At 42.4% G+C, this 18608-nt stretch overlaps 1 protein-coding gene across 3 annotated transcripts in view; it reads right to left on the bottom strand.

Moving 5' to 3' along the window:
• The window catches only part of tbkbp1 (TBK1 binding protein 1), a 331337-nt gene that overhangs the window by 231727 nt on the left and 81002 nt on the right, over nucleotides 1-18608 (bottom strand). For 2 of the 3 annotated variants that reach the window (XM_054749384.2, XM_054749385.2), the window contains exons 3-4: nucleotides 4996-5121; nucleotides 1257-1361 (exon numbers count right to left, since the gene is read on the bottom strand). In XM_054749384.2, coding sequence (XP_054605359.2) covers nucleotides 1257-1361; nucleotides 4996-5121 — 231 coding nt within the window. Of the gene's footprint in view, nucleotides 1-1256; nucleotides 1362-2167; nucleotides 2901-4995; nucleotides 5122-18608 lie in introns of those variants that run through there. The other variant, XM_070545774.1, reaches the window with a different exon arrangement.

Below are 18608 nucleotides of genomic sequence, written 5' to 3'. Positions count from 1 at the left end.
CAACACCATGTCCAGAAACAAATCTCACAGGATAAGGACTAATTTCTACTAATACGTTTATTTTACAACAGTATTTTACGTTGGAACATCTTCTAGGCTCAGAAGCAGCTGCTTGATGGGCAGATTTTCCACAGTGTCAGCGTCACTGAGCTGAGCATAGTGTTTGGCAACCCTCAATGGTGCCCTCTATTGGCGAGTAGATGTAAACATTAACACAGTGTTGTACCTATCTAAATAAATATTTTATTACTTTTATTTAAAACGAAATGCTATACCTTCATTCTGCACACCTCTAAATACCCAGTGAGGGTATTTAGTTTTTTAACATAGCTTTTTGTTAAATTGTTTCAAATTCAACCTTTAACCTAATTAGTTTTTAAATCATATGTAATTTGGTTGTTTTTGTTAGCCTAGTGAACTAGACCAAATTCTTGCTTTGCAACGTTTGGTCTAGGCACGCTCCATTGTAACCTCCGTAGCTCCTACCAGGACTCTGGCTAGCCAATCACAAAGCTCTAGAGGGGTTTCAAACACATAAAGAGCTGTGATTGGTCCATAATGGTGGGCCAATCATAGTGCTCTATCTGCTTAGTGAACAAATCACAGAGCTTTATCTGCTTTGTGGGCCAATCAGGGCACTCTATATGCCTGGTGGGTGGGATGATACAACAGAGTGAAACAAGAGTATGTCACATTCATTGTCCAGTGGAATGCGGAGATCATTTGAAAGACAACGGTAGAACCCGCCCCACAACCGAGAGCCGTCAATGGAGCATTGCCAGACTAAATAATACATTTATTTATTCTGGCTTGCCAGGCTATGTTTTTGTAGTTCCTTTTCTCTAAATCTGAGGTGACGATTCTTGACCAACAAAAGGTGGAGTGATCCATGTGGTCAACTCTCCATATTCTGGTCCATCTACCTTTTATCACTCTGTTGTGTCCATGACATCTGGATCATAACCAAAACATCTTGGAGACAAGCACGTGAAGACAATTAGCATTATAGATAAGATGATAAGCTCCATCATCCAGGTGAAGCTCAGCTGCTGTTAGTCAAAACTGTTAGTCTATCTGTGAAGTTCTTTGACAAGCAGAAACTCAGGATCATTAAAGGCAGACCCAGCGCTGAAAATTAAGTATCACAGCTTTGTAGAATCGTATTTTTTAACTATTTATTTGCCAACCAACAGTCATTACTGAGCCCTGTAAAATATTCCAAAGCAAATAGCAGCAAAGCCTGTTAGGCCTCTGACCATCTTGTCGAGATCCCTCTGGAGGTTGTTTTTCTCCATGTGGATCTTCTCATAGGCCTGGATCACTTCCTCCAGCTGCTCCTCCCTTTCTTTTCTCTTCTGAAGCTGAAGAGAGACAGAAAAAGAAACACACACACACACACACACACACACACACACTTAAGACCTGACACATTTTCCACTTCTCTGTCTCAAACTTCCTAACAAAGAAAAAGAAGGCCAAAAAAAACTCGTATTGTGAGAGTCATCAAATGTGTCCCTCCAGTTTTATTACCAAGTAAAATTAGGACACTGGAAATCTGAGACCTCAGCTCATGCAAAGCAGCACTTGTTCTTGTTAAAAAAAAGAGGATTTCTTGATGCGCTGCAGATTTAGTATTCTTTTTGTGTGGTATTAGAAGATTGTGGCAGAAAGCCACATGTAATTACTTGACAGATCTGATGGCAGCGGCACTCACCACACTGAGCAAAATAGGACTTTTAATGCAGTTGAGGCCAAGAGCTTCTTATTAAAGGATGTGAAAAAACATGGTCACTTTAGACAACAGAGAAAGAGAGTGGGAGCATCAGCAAGGGAGTGAGATAAACAGTCAGCAAGGAAAAAGGCATATATCGCTGCCTGCTGCTTTTCAGAGTGTTTATGGAAACATATGACTGCAGAAAAACTGGCACCAACGTGTAGATGGTCTTGGGAAAGAAAAAAGCTCCTCAGCTATGTCTCCATTAGGAGATACAGACAGAAAACATCTTGAGTTTTTATTCTGGAGAATGAATTTTTAGTTTTTACTCGTTAAGTTGCTTCTAACAACTGGTGGAAGAAAACAAGACTTGAAAGCTAATGTTTCTGTGAAGAGCTGCAGGTTCTCAAGATAAGGAACTGAAGTGAATATTATATTTTCTGTTGTCTTTACCTCTATAGACCTTTGTATTGTTTTGGTATGTGTGCATCCATCCATCATCCAATTTCCTCCGCTTATCCGGGGTCGAGTCGCGGGGCAGTGGCCTAAAGAGAGAGGCCCAGAATTCCTCCTCCCAGCCACTTGGACCAGCTCCTCCATGGGAATCCAAAGGTGTTTCCTGGTCAGCCGAGAGACATAGTCCCTCCCACGTGTCCTGGGTCTTCCTTTAGGTCTCCTCCTGGCTGGATGTGTCTCACCAGGGAGGCATCCAGAAGGCATCTTAACTAGATGCCCGAGCCACCTCAACAGGCTCCTCTTGATATGGAGGAGCAGCGGGTCTATTTTGAGCCTCTTCCAGATGACTGAGCTCCTCACCCTATCTCTAAGGCAGAGCCCAGATATCCTGCGGTAAAAACTCATTTCAGCCACTTGTACCCACGGTCTCATTGTTTCGGTCACTACCCAAAGCTCGTGACCATAGGTGAGGTTAGGAATGTAGATCACCGGTAAATCGAGAGCTTTGCTTTCCGGTTCAGCTCTCTCTTCACCAAGACAGACCGGTACAACGCCCGCATCGCTGCAGACTGTAGACCTCATTACTACTGGGTGACTCCTGGATTCGTACCAGACTTTGCATCTTCAGTCACTGAATTTACTCCCAGACCAGACAGGTAAATACATATTTCCCATTACTCATTGGTGAAACGGCTTACCCAAAATGTTCTCACTCAGAGCAGCAGCATTCATCCTCACCGAAATCTACCAAGATCTTGTTACAGGAGACATTTTTACAGGAAAAGGAATAGAACTGGCATTCATGCCAGCTTTGTTGGTGTAACATGTTTAATTACATTATGGAACCACATTGCAGCCATCTCCCGGTTCAGATAATACCATCATCTAATCTTCAGTTTGATGAGTTTGATTTAAGGACCTTCTGAGGTTTCAGTTGAACAAACTAAAGGTGAAGTCGGTGTGTTTACCAGAGACAAGTTCAATGAGAAGAAGAATCAATACAACGGTAAAATACCACAGGTCACAACTCCACACAAACGACAAGTGTTTGTGTGTGTGTGTGTGTGTGTGTGTGTGTGTGTGTGTGTGTGTGTGTGTGTGTGTGTGTGTGTGTGATTGTCCTGCTCCAGTAGCCTTGTCCCAACAGAGCATGCTCAGTGAGCTGTAGCACATTTTATCACTATGAATATCAGGTGTCAACCCCCCACCCTTACACACACATTACCTCCACGTGAGAGTAGGGTTGTCACGGTAACCGGTGTAGCGTAAACCCCGGTAAAAAAGTTGACAATAATAATAACCATCTTTTTTAAAAAATATATATATTATCTCAGTGGATTACCGTGGCTGCGTTGTAGGCGCAGTGACCCTTACCAGCCACCGTATCATCTGCCGGCGGCACATACGCACTTTCAAAACTTTCTTGAAGCTAAAGCTGAAATAATGACCAAAGGAGGAGACGGCAATGCTCAGGACATTCATTATCCCTCAAAGAAGACAAAGTGAGAAGTATGGGCATGTTTTGGATATTTGAAGAATGCCAAGGGACAGTTGATAGAAGATGGCCATCCTGTTTGCAGCACGTGCAGAAAAAGTGTCTGTGAAAGGCAGCATCGCTTCAAATCTCATGACACATCTGCGTGATCATCACCCAAAACTCTACAGTCAACGCAAGGCAAGTTAGCATCAACGTTTTAGCTAAAATGCATAATCCGAGGATTTGGGTTGAGGGAGAATGCAACGAGTCGCTATATAAAGCAGCCGCAGCGCCGCTACCTGCATATAAACCGTGTCGCGGACACCCCCATATTGAAATGAAGCATTACGGGGCTCCCAGGGGCAGATAAGAGTTGGTCTCTCTCCGAGAATAATTATGAATTTAACAATGATTACTGCCTGATGACATTTTCCCATATCTGCAAAACTCACTGGAAGGACACAAACCGAGGATAATATTTTCCTGATATAGGGTTTATTACTCAAGTAAGGGTTTAAAAAAAAAGTATCTGATAAGAAGGCTACTTGAGTACTGAGTATAATCTAATCTAATATTTATAAAATGATGACAAACAGGCAAAAAATAAGAAATTATGGGCAAATATTGGTATTTTAAAGACTAAAGGGGGAAATGTAAACAAATAAACAACATAATTCCAAAAAAATATTGGCAAAATTTAGACACAAACTGAGGACAATATTTTCCTGATATACAGGGTTTATTTAATTATCTGATAATGTAACATGTTTAAAAAAATACCGCGATAATACTGAAAACTGATAATTTTGGTCACAATAACCATGAGGTTAAATTTTCACACCGTGACAACACTGCGTGAGAGTCTAATCATCTCTGATGCTCCTTAGCATTTCCTTACTGCTGCCACCAGCTTCACCACGGTCTTCCTGTATCAGACGGGTCTCATTTCCTCCTGCGCTTGGTCACACAATCATAGAAGTATACTGGAGTCACAAAGAACAGGAATATTATCTCTGTTCTGCATGCACTCCTACTTATATGAAACCGTCTACATTTTCTTTAGCTTTTACTCAAGATTTAGCCATATCTTGGGACAGTTTTTTCCAGTTTCTCAGCATTTTAGAAATAAAACTTCCATCTCATCCTCTGTTTCAGTGTTTGTCCCCAGAAAGAAGCTTAAATCGTTTAATTCCAAATGTTTATTGGCCCAAATTTAATTAAATTAATTTTAATGAAAGAAGAAATTTCAACATGGAAAAAAGTGTGATAAAGGGTTTCTTTTATGTAATTTAATATGTAAAATTAGATTTTGTTCTGCTTCATATTCCCGCTTGTACTGAACGGATACCTCGTGGGTGAGGACGTTGACTCTTTGGTGCAAGTTGCCATTTTCTGACTGCAGCAGCGCTGTGTCTTTACTCTCAAAGGAGCAGTAGGAGTTAGTGTCCTCGCCGAACTCATTGATCATCGGGAACTGCAGAAACAAAACATTCAGGCAGGGAGAACACAATGACATTAAACTTTTCAGTTCAAACAAAACTGTGTGTTTCTTCAGTTTCATGACTCATGTGGATACAGATAACAACTGCTCTCTCTCTCTCTCTCTCTCTCTCTCACACACACACACACACACACACACACACTCTCTCTCTCTCTCTGTCTCTCTCTCTCTCTCTCTGCCTGAGCCAGTCATTATCACTGAAATTAATCAGTTATCTTGTTTAGGTAGTATTAGTAGTTTATTAATGGTTTTACATAATCACATTTACTTCCTCGCTGTTTTTATTGTTGAAAAACTCTAAACAAACAGTTCATCATCTGCTGTATAATAAGTAAACGAGAAGGGAGAGGGCTGATTAGTCTGCAGGATAAAAACATGATGCAACCAGCATTCAGTTTTATGTGCTTTTAAGAGGGTGGAGGGGACTACAATGTTAGGGTGACCAGAAGTCCCACATTACGTGAGGCAGTACTTTAATGTAGGTCCGTAGCGTGTAGAGTGCGCCACGAACCATCAAAACAGAAATGCCAGAGCACAGATGAGAAAACACTGTCTGAATAAGGACTCGTGGGTTAAAGCTGTTCAGTGAGGCTGACAGAGTCTTTTGCGCTTACACATTAGCATCTGCTTGACTCCGCCCACCCAAGCCTGGCCGCATTCGTTGCACACTTTCTTAGGAATGTAGACATGATTGAGCACACGGGCGGCCTGTGGCCTGTGATGTCATGAGCGCATCCGAGCACGTGGACGGGGTAAAAGAGCGTGGAGAAGTCTGCTGCAATTCTGTTGTGGAAAATATTCAATGAAAACTCTAAATAACTGCTTAAACCTGCATTTTCTATTGTGGGCATATCTATATTATTAAAATGAGTTGATGGTTTAAAATAATGTTAGTTAAAGTTATTCAGGGCCACTGTAGAAGGTCCAAAGTGCTTGAGTTAAGCTGTGGTGCCAGGAGAGGAACTGTAGAACAGTATGAAAGCTTTGCTGTTTCCTTGTTCAAATTGAATCAAAATATAATATATAGTACCTGAAATAAATTACGATAATCATAATTTACCAGTGGTGTTAGAGCTAGAACAGTTTTTTTTAACTTCATCTCGATGCATTGGAATTTTTTTACTTCATCTCGTTGCATTGGAATTTTTTTTACTTCATCTCGTTGCATTGGAATTTCACATTGTCCCACACTGAGTGGACTCTGTCCCACATTTGGCAAGATGGGATCTGGTCACCAATGCTGATTTCAGCACAGAGACGTTGACTGAAGCTCTTAATGTGAAGGGGTTAAAGGAAGTTGTCTTTGTTTCTATCAAGCTGGTTAAAGAAGATAAATGAGTTTAAAGTTGGCATACTTTTTAATTTCAATATCTCTGCAGCGGTCCCTAGTATGAATGAATGCTTTGTGAGTCAATCTCTGTAGAAAAAGCTCTGGCGCTCCTGTTTCAGGAAGTGGAAGTTACTCAGAGGAGTGAGGGGCAGAAAATGGTAGGATATGAAATCTTACTCATTAAAATTCATGATATTCAGACTGGTAAGGTAATGAATGCAAACCAGTGTGATGTGGATAGAGACTGGCTTTATCTGGCCTGAGAGTTTACCTATCGATTTTCTTTCAGAGGCTAATGCAGAATATAGGGGTTGAAGAATACTTCCATGTTAATCTGTGAACCATGTGAATCTCAGAAAAGCCAATCATATTTCAAAAGACCAATTATTACACACTTGTCAGTAAACCTCTGCTTTGCGAGACTAACTAGAAGTAAATCTGATCACAGCAGGCCTACAGATTAGCTTGTTTGCATTAGCTGCAAAATCACCAGAGAATGCAGATGCCTTCTGTGTTTACATTGTGCTGATGAATAACACTGTCTCAGATAAAACGTCCTTCTAAAACAGGATTCAAGCAAGAAATTATGCAGCATTGAAATGTTACCTAAAAAGCTTGGATCACTTTTGGTTACAAAACCAGACTCTGGTTGTTAGCAGGTTGTTGTGAAAGAAACATTCAGGTTATATATGCATTTGTTGCTGGACCTAAATGAACACATTTACATTTAGAGTGCCTACTATAAGGGTTCTTCATTTTCACCGTGCACTCATTGGATTCCTGATGCAATGTCTATATGAGGAGAAAACAACCTTTTTTTTCATTCAGCAGAGCATCGTTCTTTGCTCAGTTTAACAGTAAATGAGGTAAACACGTGCAGTTTTTCCCTGAGGGCCTGAATTTTCTGACAGCTCCGAGCTTCAGGAACCGGAGAACAACTTTGTTTCGACCCGTGTTCAAAGCAGAATGATACATTTCCCCATCTAAATGGCAGCTGCGCTCAGGAAGCTGTTTCAGCTGTTTGAAGTAGCACAGGCTAGTGGAACATTATCAGAGAGAGATGAAGAAACCACCCTTCGTCACAATTTTTGACAGGTCTATTGTTCTTTGACCTTTATGACCTTTCCCCCAAACCACCTTACGTCAAACTTGACAGGTGTATTGTTTTATGACCTTTTGTGATATGACCTTTAATGGCCCCATACTGTATGTCAACAAATGAATTGATGACTGTTGCGTAATGACCCATGAAATTATTGATTGTAGTCCCCTTCTGTCGAGATGTATATTGATGATCTGCTTTGAGTTAAGATTGATAACTCTTTTGTGTTAGGATACCTCACCCCACAGTTCCCACAGCCCCTCCCTTTCATATGTAATACCCCATATCCCTCCCTCCAACCCTGCTTGCCTCTTCAAAAGCTCTGATCCATTTCAGGGGACAGACTGAGAATGTGTCAGAATGGTGAAAGGCCGAAGAAATGTCTCTAAGAAAATGGTGAAGCAAGAGAAGATGGATGAAGTGTCTACAACCAATGCTTCAACCTCTATCCGAGAGAAGAAGGAGGTGAAAGAGGAGAGCGTGGACACGCCGTCGCCGCTATCACAGACCTTGCTCTGTGAAAAATCCATAGCGATCCATCAGATGCCTGCAGGGGGTGGTGCTCCCCGCAAATCTATATTCTACATCAGGGGCGGCGTTAGGCCCGACTACTTGGGCTGAAGCCCCGGATGTTTCAGAGGAAGCCCCGGATCTAAATCGCGGAAGTAACATGCAGTACGTCTGTTTCTTTCAAAGCTCATTAGACTATCATGCAGTACCAAAGTCCAACAGAGAGGGAGCCGCTGGCAGTAGTTTGTATACAGCCTGCCTGAGCCTCCACCACTGAAGAAGAAGCCCTTCAGCAGCCAGCTTCTTCTACTCTCTGCCTGAAACGCATGAGTGAAGATGGACATAAGGACGTTTTTTAGACCAAAAGTACGGCGACAGAACCCCAGCTTTGATGAACTGGTGTTGACTCAGGTTTGTGAGTCTTATTTGAAAATATTTGTTGTGCTGCTGGTTTGCCTAAAGTTAGCTTACTATCAGGTAACGTTGTTGGAGAAAGAAAGGGAATGTTTACTATCATCTCACACTAAACACTAACAGGAACAATACTCTGCCCTGAAAATGCTTAATATGTAGCTTCAGATAAAAATTATGTGGTACAAGACATATATGATGTTGACTAGTGCATGTCACGTGTGCGTGTGTTAAGCCCCGGATGTTCTTCAGTCCTTAATCCGCCCCTGTTCTACATGTGTAGAGTTCAGCTTCCTCCTTTTGGCGGTAAAGATTCCTTGGAGCAAATATGGCCGCTGGAACCTTACAGCTATACAGGTAGTTTTGGGTACCGGTTCAGCTACCAAGGAGCTGTGTCTAATCCATGATGTGGCTGAGGACGAACCTCTCAAGCAATATTTATCACATTCAGCAGTTCTCTCCTATAACGACTGGGTAGTGCTCAACCTCGCAGTTCCACGCAGCGTGTACAAGGATGATTGTGAGAGACCTCGTCCGGCTGTCAAACGCAACAAGCCGCAAGCTCTTCCATCGCTGGATGAAATCCAGAACGCTGTGATAGCTTTCAGCGCTTCATGGGAGGGGCTGGAGGATGCGGATGGGCAGTGGAGAGAGGATGGGAGCTCTTTTGTGCTGGAAAATGTGCATGCTGAATGCAGTATTTACCGCCTTTTCCAGGTTGTACCTTTCGAGTCCTGGTGTGAGAAAATCGATGAAGTGGCAGATCGTATCACTTCACCTTTTTGTACCAGCCGCTGCTGGGAAGACATTCTGACAGTGCAAAAAAAGCTGGAATTCTAAGCTCTGCCTCAGGAGGAGGAGGAGGAGGAGTGGCGGTCGCATCGTCACACCACGCCCCCCATCACTAGTTATAAAGAGCTTTCAGCTAGAAACCATTTCATCCCAGATGATATAGTGCATCAGCATGATGGGTTTCTACACTCAGTCAACCCTTGATGAACTATGGACCCCAGACAGCTTTTCTCCACAACCAAGCTGGGTGCTAGCCACTTCATCACCACCGAAATAGAACGGCAGTCCGCGGCACACGTCGCCGCCACCACTATCATGCTTTCCGGAGGATAACTTCCCACGGCTCCCCACAATCATGGAGGTTCCGGAGACAGTCTCTGCTAATGTACCATTCAGACCCTGGATCGACGAGACTCCAGTGAGTCCTGATACTCCGCATCCTTCAGAGACATCAATCCCTGACCCGTCACTGGTTTCACTTCAACCTGCTCGGGAGGATGGTGTGCAACAGCAGCAGCAGCAGACCCTCGGCATCCAGAGCACCGGTGAGGAACCTCTACGTCTGTCTAACTGGGTGTTTTCAGAAGACACGGTGGACCGAGTGAAGATGGTGGCGATCAAAGCTCTCCTACCAACAATCTGTCACAGAGGCAAGATCAGTCACCCCAGTCAGCGGCAACATGAATGTCTTTACATAGCTGAAAAAGAAAAATTTTACGATATTCACTTTTTTGACATTATCAGCAGTTTTAACACTTAAGCTGATTCCGTCTCTTCAAACTGCTAATGCAAACAAGCTAATCTGTAGGCCTGCTGTGATCAGATTTACTTCAGTCTGCATGCGTCGGGGTAATTCTTTCTATTCTGGAACTATCCGGTCAACTCAAGCCCTGCTTTCGACTGTTCTGTTTTCTTGTGAAAATTGTTGGAAAGAGATCAAATTTAACTTGATTACCACCAGAGCCAGTGCGCCGTCATCTCCGTGATGGTAAACGAGGGGAAAAAAATTGATCGGATCCTGCACGTCTTTTAACACATTGGTCAGGATTGACGCACTTTGTTTTCATTTAGCTGGTTAAAAAAAAGTCGGGCTCGGGCCGGGCCAGAGAATCCTGAAAACCTTTTCGGGCCGGGTCGGGCTGGGGCTCCACCCCCTCGGGCCGGGCCGGACACGGGCTCAGATTTTAGGCCCGTGCAGGGCTCTACCACTCATCCATCAAAATGTTCCCCGCTGAAGTAAACATGGAAAATCAAAGACAGGTGTTTCGCAACCTTTACGAAGCCACCTCACTGAATCCTGCAAAGAAAATGGAGTTTAAAAAGGGTAACGTTATGAGAATTTCCAAACTCAGGTGTTTTTGATCAAAAATATGAGCAGTTTTACACACGAACTGTTCACAGTGGATGAGCGTCTTCATCGCTCGCCACCGGTTTATAAACTCAAAGATTTTGATGGGGAAAAAATTGAAGGGTCATTTTATGAAGCCGAGTTGCAGAAAGTAAACCTATCGACTGAGAGATCCTTTCACATTGAAAAAGTTTTAAATCGCCAGACATTCCAAGGAGAGCGACAAGTTTTTGTTAAGTGGCTTGGCTGGCCCCAAAAATTTTCAAGTTGGATTAAGGCCTCAGACCTACATGACGTTTAAAAAGAGATAATAAAAAAATATGGATCTGAGACAGGAGGAGGGTTTTTATATCACATTGCCCTGTAACGCCAGTACCGATGTATTTAAAAATAATACAATTTCCAGTTACAGAACCGATCTTGCGCCTCACATCAATCTGAAAGGCAGGTTGCAAGTAGGGCTAACAGAAATCACCCATACCCACTCCTGGTTTAATTTACCATACGAGCATGCTTTTTTCGAATGGCGAAGAATGAGCGAACCTCAGAAAATCAACAGAGCTCCGATTAGTCCCGGATATTATAAAAATTTACAACTACTTACGAACGAGTGCGAGACTGCTATGAGAAAGATTAATCCTGATTTCTTTCTCATTTTCAGAACCCCCGATCCCACTCTCAAATATCAGATTGGTGATGAAATAGAATTTAGATTTGCAGCGCCTTTGGTGTGTATGCTAGGTTTTAATGTGGAGGAGTGGCTGACACCTGAAGCGTCATCCAGCAATAAACCGGTCAAATCAGCGCCTCACCACCCCAATTTAACCGGCGGTCTATATCAGTTTGATTGTTATTCAGGCATAGTGACCGAGCAGTTGGTGGGTGATGTGTATGCCCCATTATTACATATGGTGAAAGTTGAAGGTACCTTTGTGTACACGATCACTCATGTTAACCCTGTGGATTACATCCCCGTCTCTACGAATCATATAGAAAACATTCATATTGAAATAAAATCTGATCAGAGTGAGCCGATTCACTTCTTATACGGAAAAACAACGGTGAGGCTTCATTTGAGGCCCGCTCACTCCTTTCAGAGAAATACAATAATATAACATGCATGAAGTGGGGTGAGGGTCAGTTATGTTCTTTTACTCAGTGCAGCATACATCTTGCAAATGAAAAATGATTTATCACCTGCAGAGAAATGACCCCAACCGATTTATTAATTATTACGTAACTCAGGCTGGTCAAGGTCTCCCGGGTTTATACGGCGTTCCTTATTTATATGGGCGCGGCTTTGGTTCGATATTTTCAAGACTCTTCAGATTTATATCACCTTTTGTTAAAAAAGGATTTGCTTTGGCGAAGCCGCATCTCAAAAAGGCTCTGACCGGGATCGCGTCAGACATGTTGACGCGAGCCGTCAGCAAAATCACTGAGTCTAATGCCCAGGAGGGGTCAGAGCTCATGGTTCTGTCAAGTCGAGTCCGGAAAAGACCCCCCGGCAGGCGTGAAAAGGGATCTACTTCACGAAACGACTGGCGCTTAAAAGCCGCAGTTACAAAACGCAGGCAAAAGAGGAAGAAGTATCAACAGCAAGGCTCCGACATTTTCTAATCATGTCACTGCTTCACAGTAAATCATCAGAATGCACACTGAGCAAATTGGACCTCTTCACCGTGCCTATGACGCAACTGTCTATCGAAGATAAGATCTACAGCGAAATTTTACCCATAGCGGTGCTGACAAATAATGGACCTGTAGAATTTTTTTGTCCCAGGGGATGGCGAAAAATATTTGGATTTAAACGACACCCTGCTGTTTTTACGTGTGAAAATCACCAATGATGATGGAACTCCCCTGGTTGATGGAGCGGCCACTGCTCTGATTAATTATCCTATAAACACAATTTTCCCACAATGTGACGTGATCCTCGGCGACCGCCTGATTTCTCAATCCAGCACAATGCATCCCTACCGCGCAGTTATTGAAACTCTGCTGAACTATTCTGAAGAAAGTTTGAAATCTCAGTTCAGCACCGGATTATTTTTCAAAGACACAGCAGGCGTGCATGATTCCATCGTTATAAATAATGGGCCCAATAGAGGTCTTAATCAGCAAGCGATTTTTACAGAAAGCTCCAGAGTGGTGGACCTGATAGGGCCTCTCCATTCCATATTCCATACTCCATATTTTTCTGTGAAAGGCTTCTTTTAAACTCAGTTGTTCTCAGAATTAAGCTGACAAGAGCCAGCGATGCTTTCTGCCTCATAGGGGTGCGTGACTCCACCTACAAGCTGAAACTGCTGGGTGCTTCGTTTTATGTGAAAAAAGTTAATATTTCACCCGCCGTACATTTGGGTCACGAATCTGCTTTACTAAAAGCAAACACCTTGTATCCCCTTTCACGTGTTACCGTCAAAACATACTCCATTCCACAAAATTCGAGGATATGTAATCTGGAGAACCTCTTTCTCAAAGCTATCCCTAAATATATAGTACTGGGATTAGTGGATCAAGAAGCTTATTCTGGGCACTGCGACCTTTCTTCGTTTAATTTTAGCCACATGAATGTGGAATAGCTTGCGTTGTGCAGAGACGCAAACAGATCCCATCAAAAGCATTCCAGCCGACTTTTGATCAAAGAACATCCGTCAGAGAATTTTATAATCTGTTTACAGCCACCTCCAGACATTTGAAAGATTTGCCTCTTGTGATTAACAGGATAGATTATCAACAAGGCTATACATTGTTTGCCTTCAATCTGAACTCTGCGGATGACGTAGAGGCTTTGTCTCCTGTTGCTAATGGCAACTTGAGAATGGAAATGCGCTTCGGCGCCCCGCTGAGAGAGACGGCTACACTCATTTGTATGCGTATGCATGCTATGAATCCATTCTCGAGATAAACTCAAAGAGAGAGGTGCTGGTTGATTATTATTGATGGATAATCATGAACTGCATGGAATATTATCGAGCCTGCTGGGAGATCATCTTTTTTTGGGCGTGATTGCCTCTGATCAGCTGTCTACAATCCCTAAAAAAATACAGCTCCTGGCCTATTTTGTGGTAAACACCCACCTGGCTCAATTACCTGGTGAACATTGGTTAGCGTTAGCTGTGGAGCAAGATGGCCTCGGGACATATTTCGATTTTTACGAATTTTCACCAGAGTTTGTATATTATCCCAAAACCATCCTGAATTTTCTAAAGAACCATGCTGAGAATTTTATTATCAGGATGGCCAGCTGCAGAGTTTGACATCCGACCGCTGCGGACATCACTACATGTTATTCCTATGCCATAAAGCTGGATTTCTCCCAAACAAATTCTGTCTAAATATCATAAAAATGTATGAATGATGCTATGGTTTATAATTTTGTTAAAAAATATAGAAATTGTATAAAATGCCATGATTTGTATTTCACACAGATGAACTGTACTCTCAAAATGTTTAAAGAATGTCACGGACTGTGAAATTTGTTTTGAATAAATGTTTTATTGAACAAACAAAAAGTTGAACATGTGATTCATTTAAGGGGAAAAGCGGATCCATTTCTCCAAAGCGGGTTGATCGCTCCAACTGGGAGATAAAATTATCTCTCTCTTGTGTCTCCTCTTTAAAATACCGGCCATTTCCTGACCGGGCATTTGCTTGTTCTTTTTTTCACCCGCAGCCGGAAGTAACCCCCCTTCGCTCCTGAGTTGGGTAATCTGCTGACGTGCGAGCGGGTTTGTCACCGCTGATAACGGGACATTTTTCTCCACCAGAGGTTTTAGGAAATTAATCCACCCTGTTGGTTCTGGTTGTTTTTTTTTTAATGGGTTGGTGATGTTTTTAACCAAGTCAAGGATGTGAGATCCTTTCTGCACATCGCCTTTATATATAAATTCACCCGTTGGTTTCCAATTAAATTGTGTCATTTTCAGCAGGTACTCTGCATTTCTCGTGCTGCGTGCCGGCAAATTCTGCAGCGCGTCTTGAATGACAGCTTCAGGTTGATCAGCTGGCACAGCAGCAGCAGCGGTATCAGCTGATTCAGAGTTCGGTGGGGTGGGGTGGGGGGTTGGGGGGGGACGACACAATCTGTAAATCCTGTTGTAATCCGGCTCTCGCCAGAGCAAGATAACGCTGTAGCAGTGCGTTGTATTTCTTAATTTTCTCATACGGCATTAGTCCCATCTCCTGCATAGTTAATTTCATATCCGCGTGAAGATCCGCCTCTGCTACGTCTCTGATGATGGGTTTTGTGAGACGGTGTAATTGTTGAGGGGTAACCATGAAAATTTTTTGAGAAGCCATTATTTCCTATTTGTTTATAACACCGCTGATTATTTTTCCTAGTAGAGGTGCAACCACTGCTAGGAGAATCGGCAGAAATCCGCCTTTTTGACTCATTAAAAGCTTTTTCTTTTAAAAGAGCTAGTTTTGTTATCAGCCAACTTCCGCAGGAGCGTTTTGTTTTTAGATAATTTCTTATACTGGAGAGGAGAGAGCCGGATGTTCCCTTTCAGCACGTTTAAAGCAATCTCGCACAGAGCGTGCACAACATCCAGCGAGCAGTCTTTTAAGAACTTGTGACGTTTCTGGGGCTAATGTGAACCAAAGCCTTGAGAATCCTGGCATTGTGTTTTATCCTGGACGACACTGTTCTATTTTAGGCAAATATACCACCGGCATTTGACCCGGAAGTGCTCTGCTGCACAGCCTTAGACGTTCGGGTGTTTCCGGTTTCAAATCCACTATTAAATAACCGTGAGGGTCCTGTGTTGTGTCTTGGAAACTCTCGAGAAAATATATTTTTTGAGTAGGGTAGATTTGATTTGCTAAAACAGTTATTTGCAATTTATCTTGTGGATATTTAAACAAAATTAAATAACTAGTGTTTAGACTGATTGATCTATTATTTTTCCCTTGATGAAAGATATTTTGTGTGAGTAAAAAAAACACTCATATTCCAATGATGTCTGTACTTAGTGAATAATTTTACCACTTCTGGATGGTTGGACATCTGATGCATCAGATCATCTAAAATAATCAAATGAGTTTAATCAGGTGGAAACATTTGATCGTCATCGAATGAAGAAGGGAGACCTTGAAAAAATCTAATATTTTTATTACAAAGTTTCAGATCATCATAAATTTTCTGATAAGAAGTAAAAAAAAAAAAAAAAAAGATATTGTTTGGCATTTCAGTCATACATTCCAGACAATTTTCCAAAATACTTTTTACAAAAACAGTCTTCAAACAGCCTGATGGTCCTGCTATCAGAGCGCTGAAAGGGACTTTCAGTCTGGGATCAAAATGAGTTTCCATTTTCACTAATCTAATAACCACAAGGCAGAGTTGTTCCGTCAGGAAATAACCTCTGATTATCAAAAACCACACAAAACTTTTTCACAAATGAAGCATTTGAGAGTGAGCCCTTCTTTAAACACAGGTTGTTCAGAACGCTGCTGCCCGGTTCTTGACGGGTACACACTGACGTAGCCACATTACCCCTGTCTTGACACATCTTCACTGGCTCCTTGTCATTTTCAGAGTGCAGTTTAAGTTACTGACTTTTGTTTTTAAAGCACTCAATGACCTGGCACCTCCCTACCTCTCTGCCCTTCTCACTCCATATGTGCCCACTCGCACGTTGAAGTCGGCTGACCTTTTGCTGCTGTACACGCCACGGATGAGACTAAAATCGCTGGGGGATCGAGCATTTGTGCATGCTGCCCCAAAGCTTTGGAACTCTTTGCCCACTGGAGTTCGGCAGGCTCCGTCTCTGGCGGTTTTTAAATCTCGTTTAAAGACCCACTTTTACACTTTGGCTTTTAGACAGTGACTTGTTTTAGTGTTTTATTGTATCATTGTTTTAATTGTGTTCTTAGGATTCATCATGTTTTACCTGCCTTTGATTGAGATTTTTATCCTTTGTTTTAGCTCCTTGTAATGGTTGCGTTTTGTTTTAGCCTGTGCAGCACTTTGGGCAGCTCCCATGCTGCATTTTAAACGTGCTATATAATTAAACTATGCTATGCTATGCTTTATCCCTCCCAATGGTGTCCTGACGCACCTGCAGAAACTCCCCCCTCTCTCCACCAAGGTATCCCTCCAACAGCTGTGCCACGCCGTCAAAATTAATCTGATTAGATGAGATAAAAGACTGAGTGATACCCTTAGCCTTTAACATCACCTGCTGGCGGTCCCAGGTTTTGTAAACGTAGCTTTTGGGCCCCGATGATGCAAACTCTTGAATGGAATCACCTCCAAGTTCATCAGTCAGATCTCCCAGAAACGATCCTGTGGGGGGAACACACTCGCCCGGTTTTACAGCATAACTCACGGAATCTGTGTCTAAATAGAGCACACGGTTTTCCAATTTAGTCAATTCTTTTAATGATTTGAGACGTGCACGCGCTGTTGTAAGAGATTGTTACTCCTGCCAGGAGGTGACACACATCTCTCACTCAAGCTGTGCTGCACCAGGACCACTTCAGAGGTTATAAAGTGGAAGAATTTAACTTCGTATTTATCTGAAAACAAAAGGTCAAAAATTGATCAGGATTTTTAACGAATGTGGTTTGTACAACTTCATTTCGCTGTCCGAATTTTCCCCACAATGAATTGAGAGATAATTTTGAAATGGAACGTTTAGCAGGATCACACTCAATTTTTACCAAATGTGAAGTATCCCCTGATGAAGTTCATAGTCTTGAACATATTTCCTTTTTGATTCATCGTCGGTCACACCTTCAGGAAAACAAGAGGCTTGTTGCTTGTGTTTCAGAAACGTGTGAATATAACCGGCAAACACATTTGTGCTGCTTTTGTCAAAATCCCACACCTCGATTATTTTCACCACATGGTAGCCTACGTCCAGAGCGACATTGAATTCAACACTGACCCAAACCCCCGTTAGCGCTTGCTGAGTTGAGTTGTGCTTGCAAGAGTCTGTCTGGTTATTTTCCCCAGCGCAAGTGTGGCAGAGTGTGAAAACCAGTTTACCCTTTGCTGTTTAAAAAGGTAGAACAGGAGAAAAACAGTTTTCTGGGTGGGCATTCCACAGCTTTAATGAAACCGTAATAGCTTTTTGGATCTCTGAAATTTTTCACATGAATTTGTGGATGACCGACGGGGTAACTTTGTGTCGCATTTACGTAAGGATAGAGACTTGTAAAATCGATGTAGTTGATCTTTTCATGGTTCTGAGCCAAATATCTGAGACGCACGGGGAATGTCCTCCCGCCGAACAGCGTCTCGCGAGGTGAAAGCGGAGCTGGTGGGGGGTCAAATTCCTGCACAAACTGCTTCACCTCCGGATTTGTTTTCATCATCTCATGATGGTTTCAAAGTGTGCTGAATCTCTACATTTTGACGATGAGAAAACCATTCCAACCACACAATACTCGCTGTTGAATATGGTTTTTGTTGAGTACGATAATCGAGAGGACAAGGGATGGCCAATGTGTTGGGTTTTAGAAAATCTAATCTAAATACACGCAGGCACACGGGCACGATGGTCACTGATTTTAAAGGATCGATCCCCGTTTCAGTAAAAAAAAAACTTCTCTGAAAATTCCACATGCTTTACGGAGAATCTCGGCATCGTTCCTGGAATAAAACACCGCTTCCTTCTTAAAATCAAAAAGCTGCTGCTTACTCACTTCGGTGTACCATTCTAAAAATGTATTTTTCTGCTCTGTAGACATTTGATCAAAGCCTAAATCGGAGACCCGAGGATAAGCCCAGATGTAGTTCAAATTCTCCTCACTAGAGAACTTGTTAGGAAAGAAGGCTTTGCATGAATCTGAAAATCCCAAGGCCATGGGGAGGTTGGCTAGTTTCATCATGAGAAAACTTAACAAATCTATAAATCTTAAGCCAAAATCTGGATCAGAAAAACATTGGATCTTGCAGCCTTGCATGAGAATATTTTCATGTACAATTTTGAATTGGATCATGGCTCTCAGGA

This window comes from Nothobranchius furzeri, chromosome 16 (genome assembly GCF_043380555.1).
Source record: "Nothobranchius furzeri strain GRZ-AD chromosome 16, NfurGRZ-RIMD1, whole genome shotgun sequence".
NCBI lineage: Eukaryota > Metazoa > Chordata > Actinopteri > Cyprinodontiformes > Nothobranchiidae > Nothobranchius > Nothobranchius furzeri.
The sequence above is the reverse complement of the archived record's forward strand: the minus strand, read 5'-3'. Positions and strand labels throughout refer to the sequence as shown.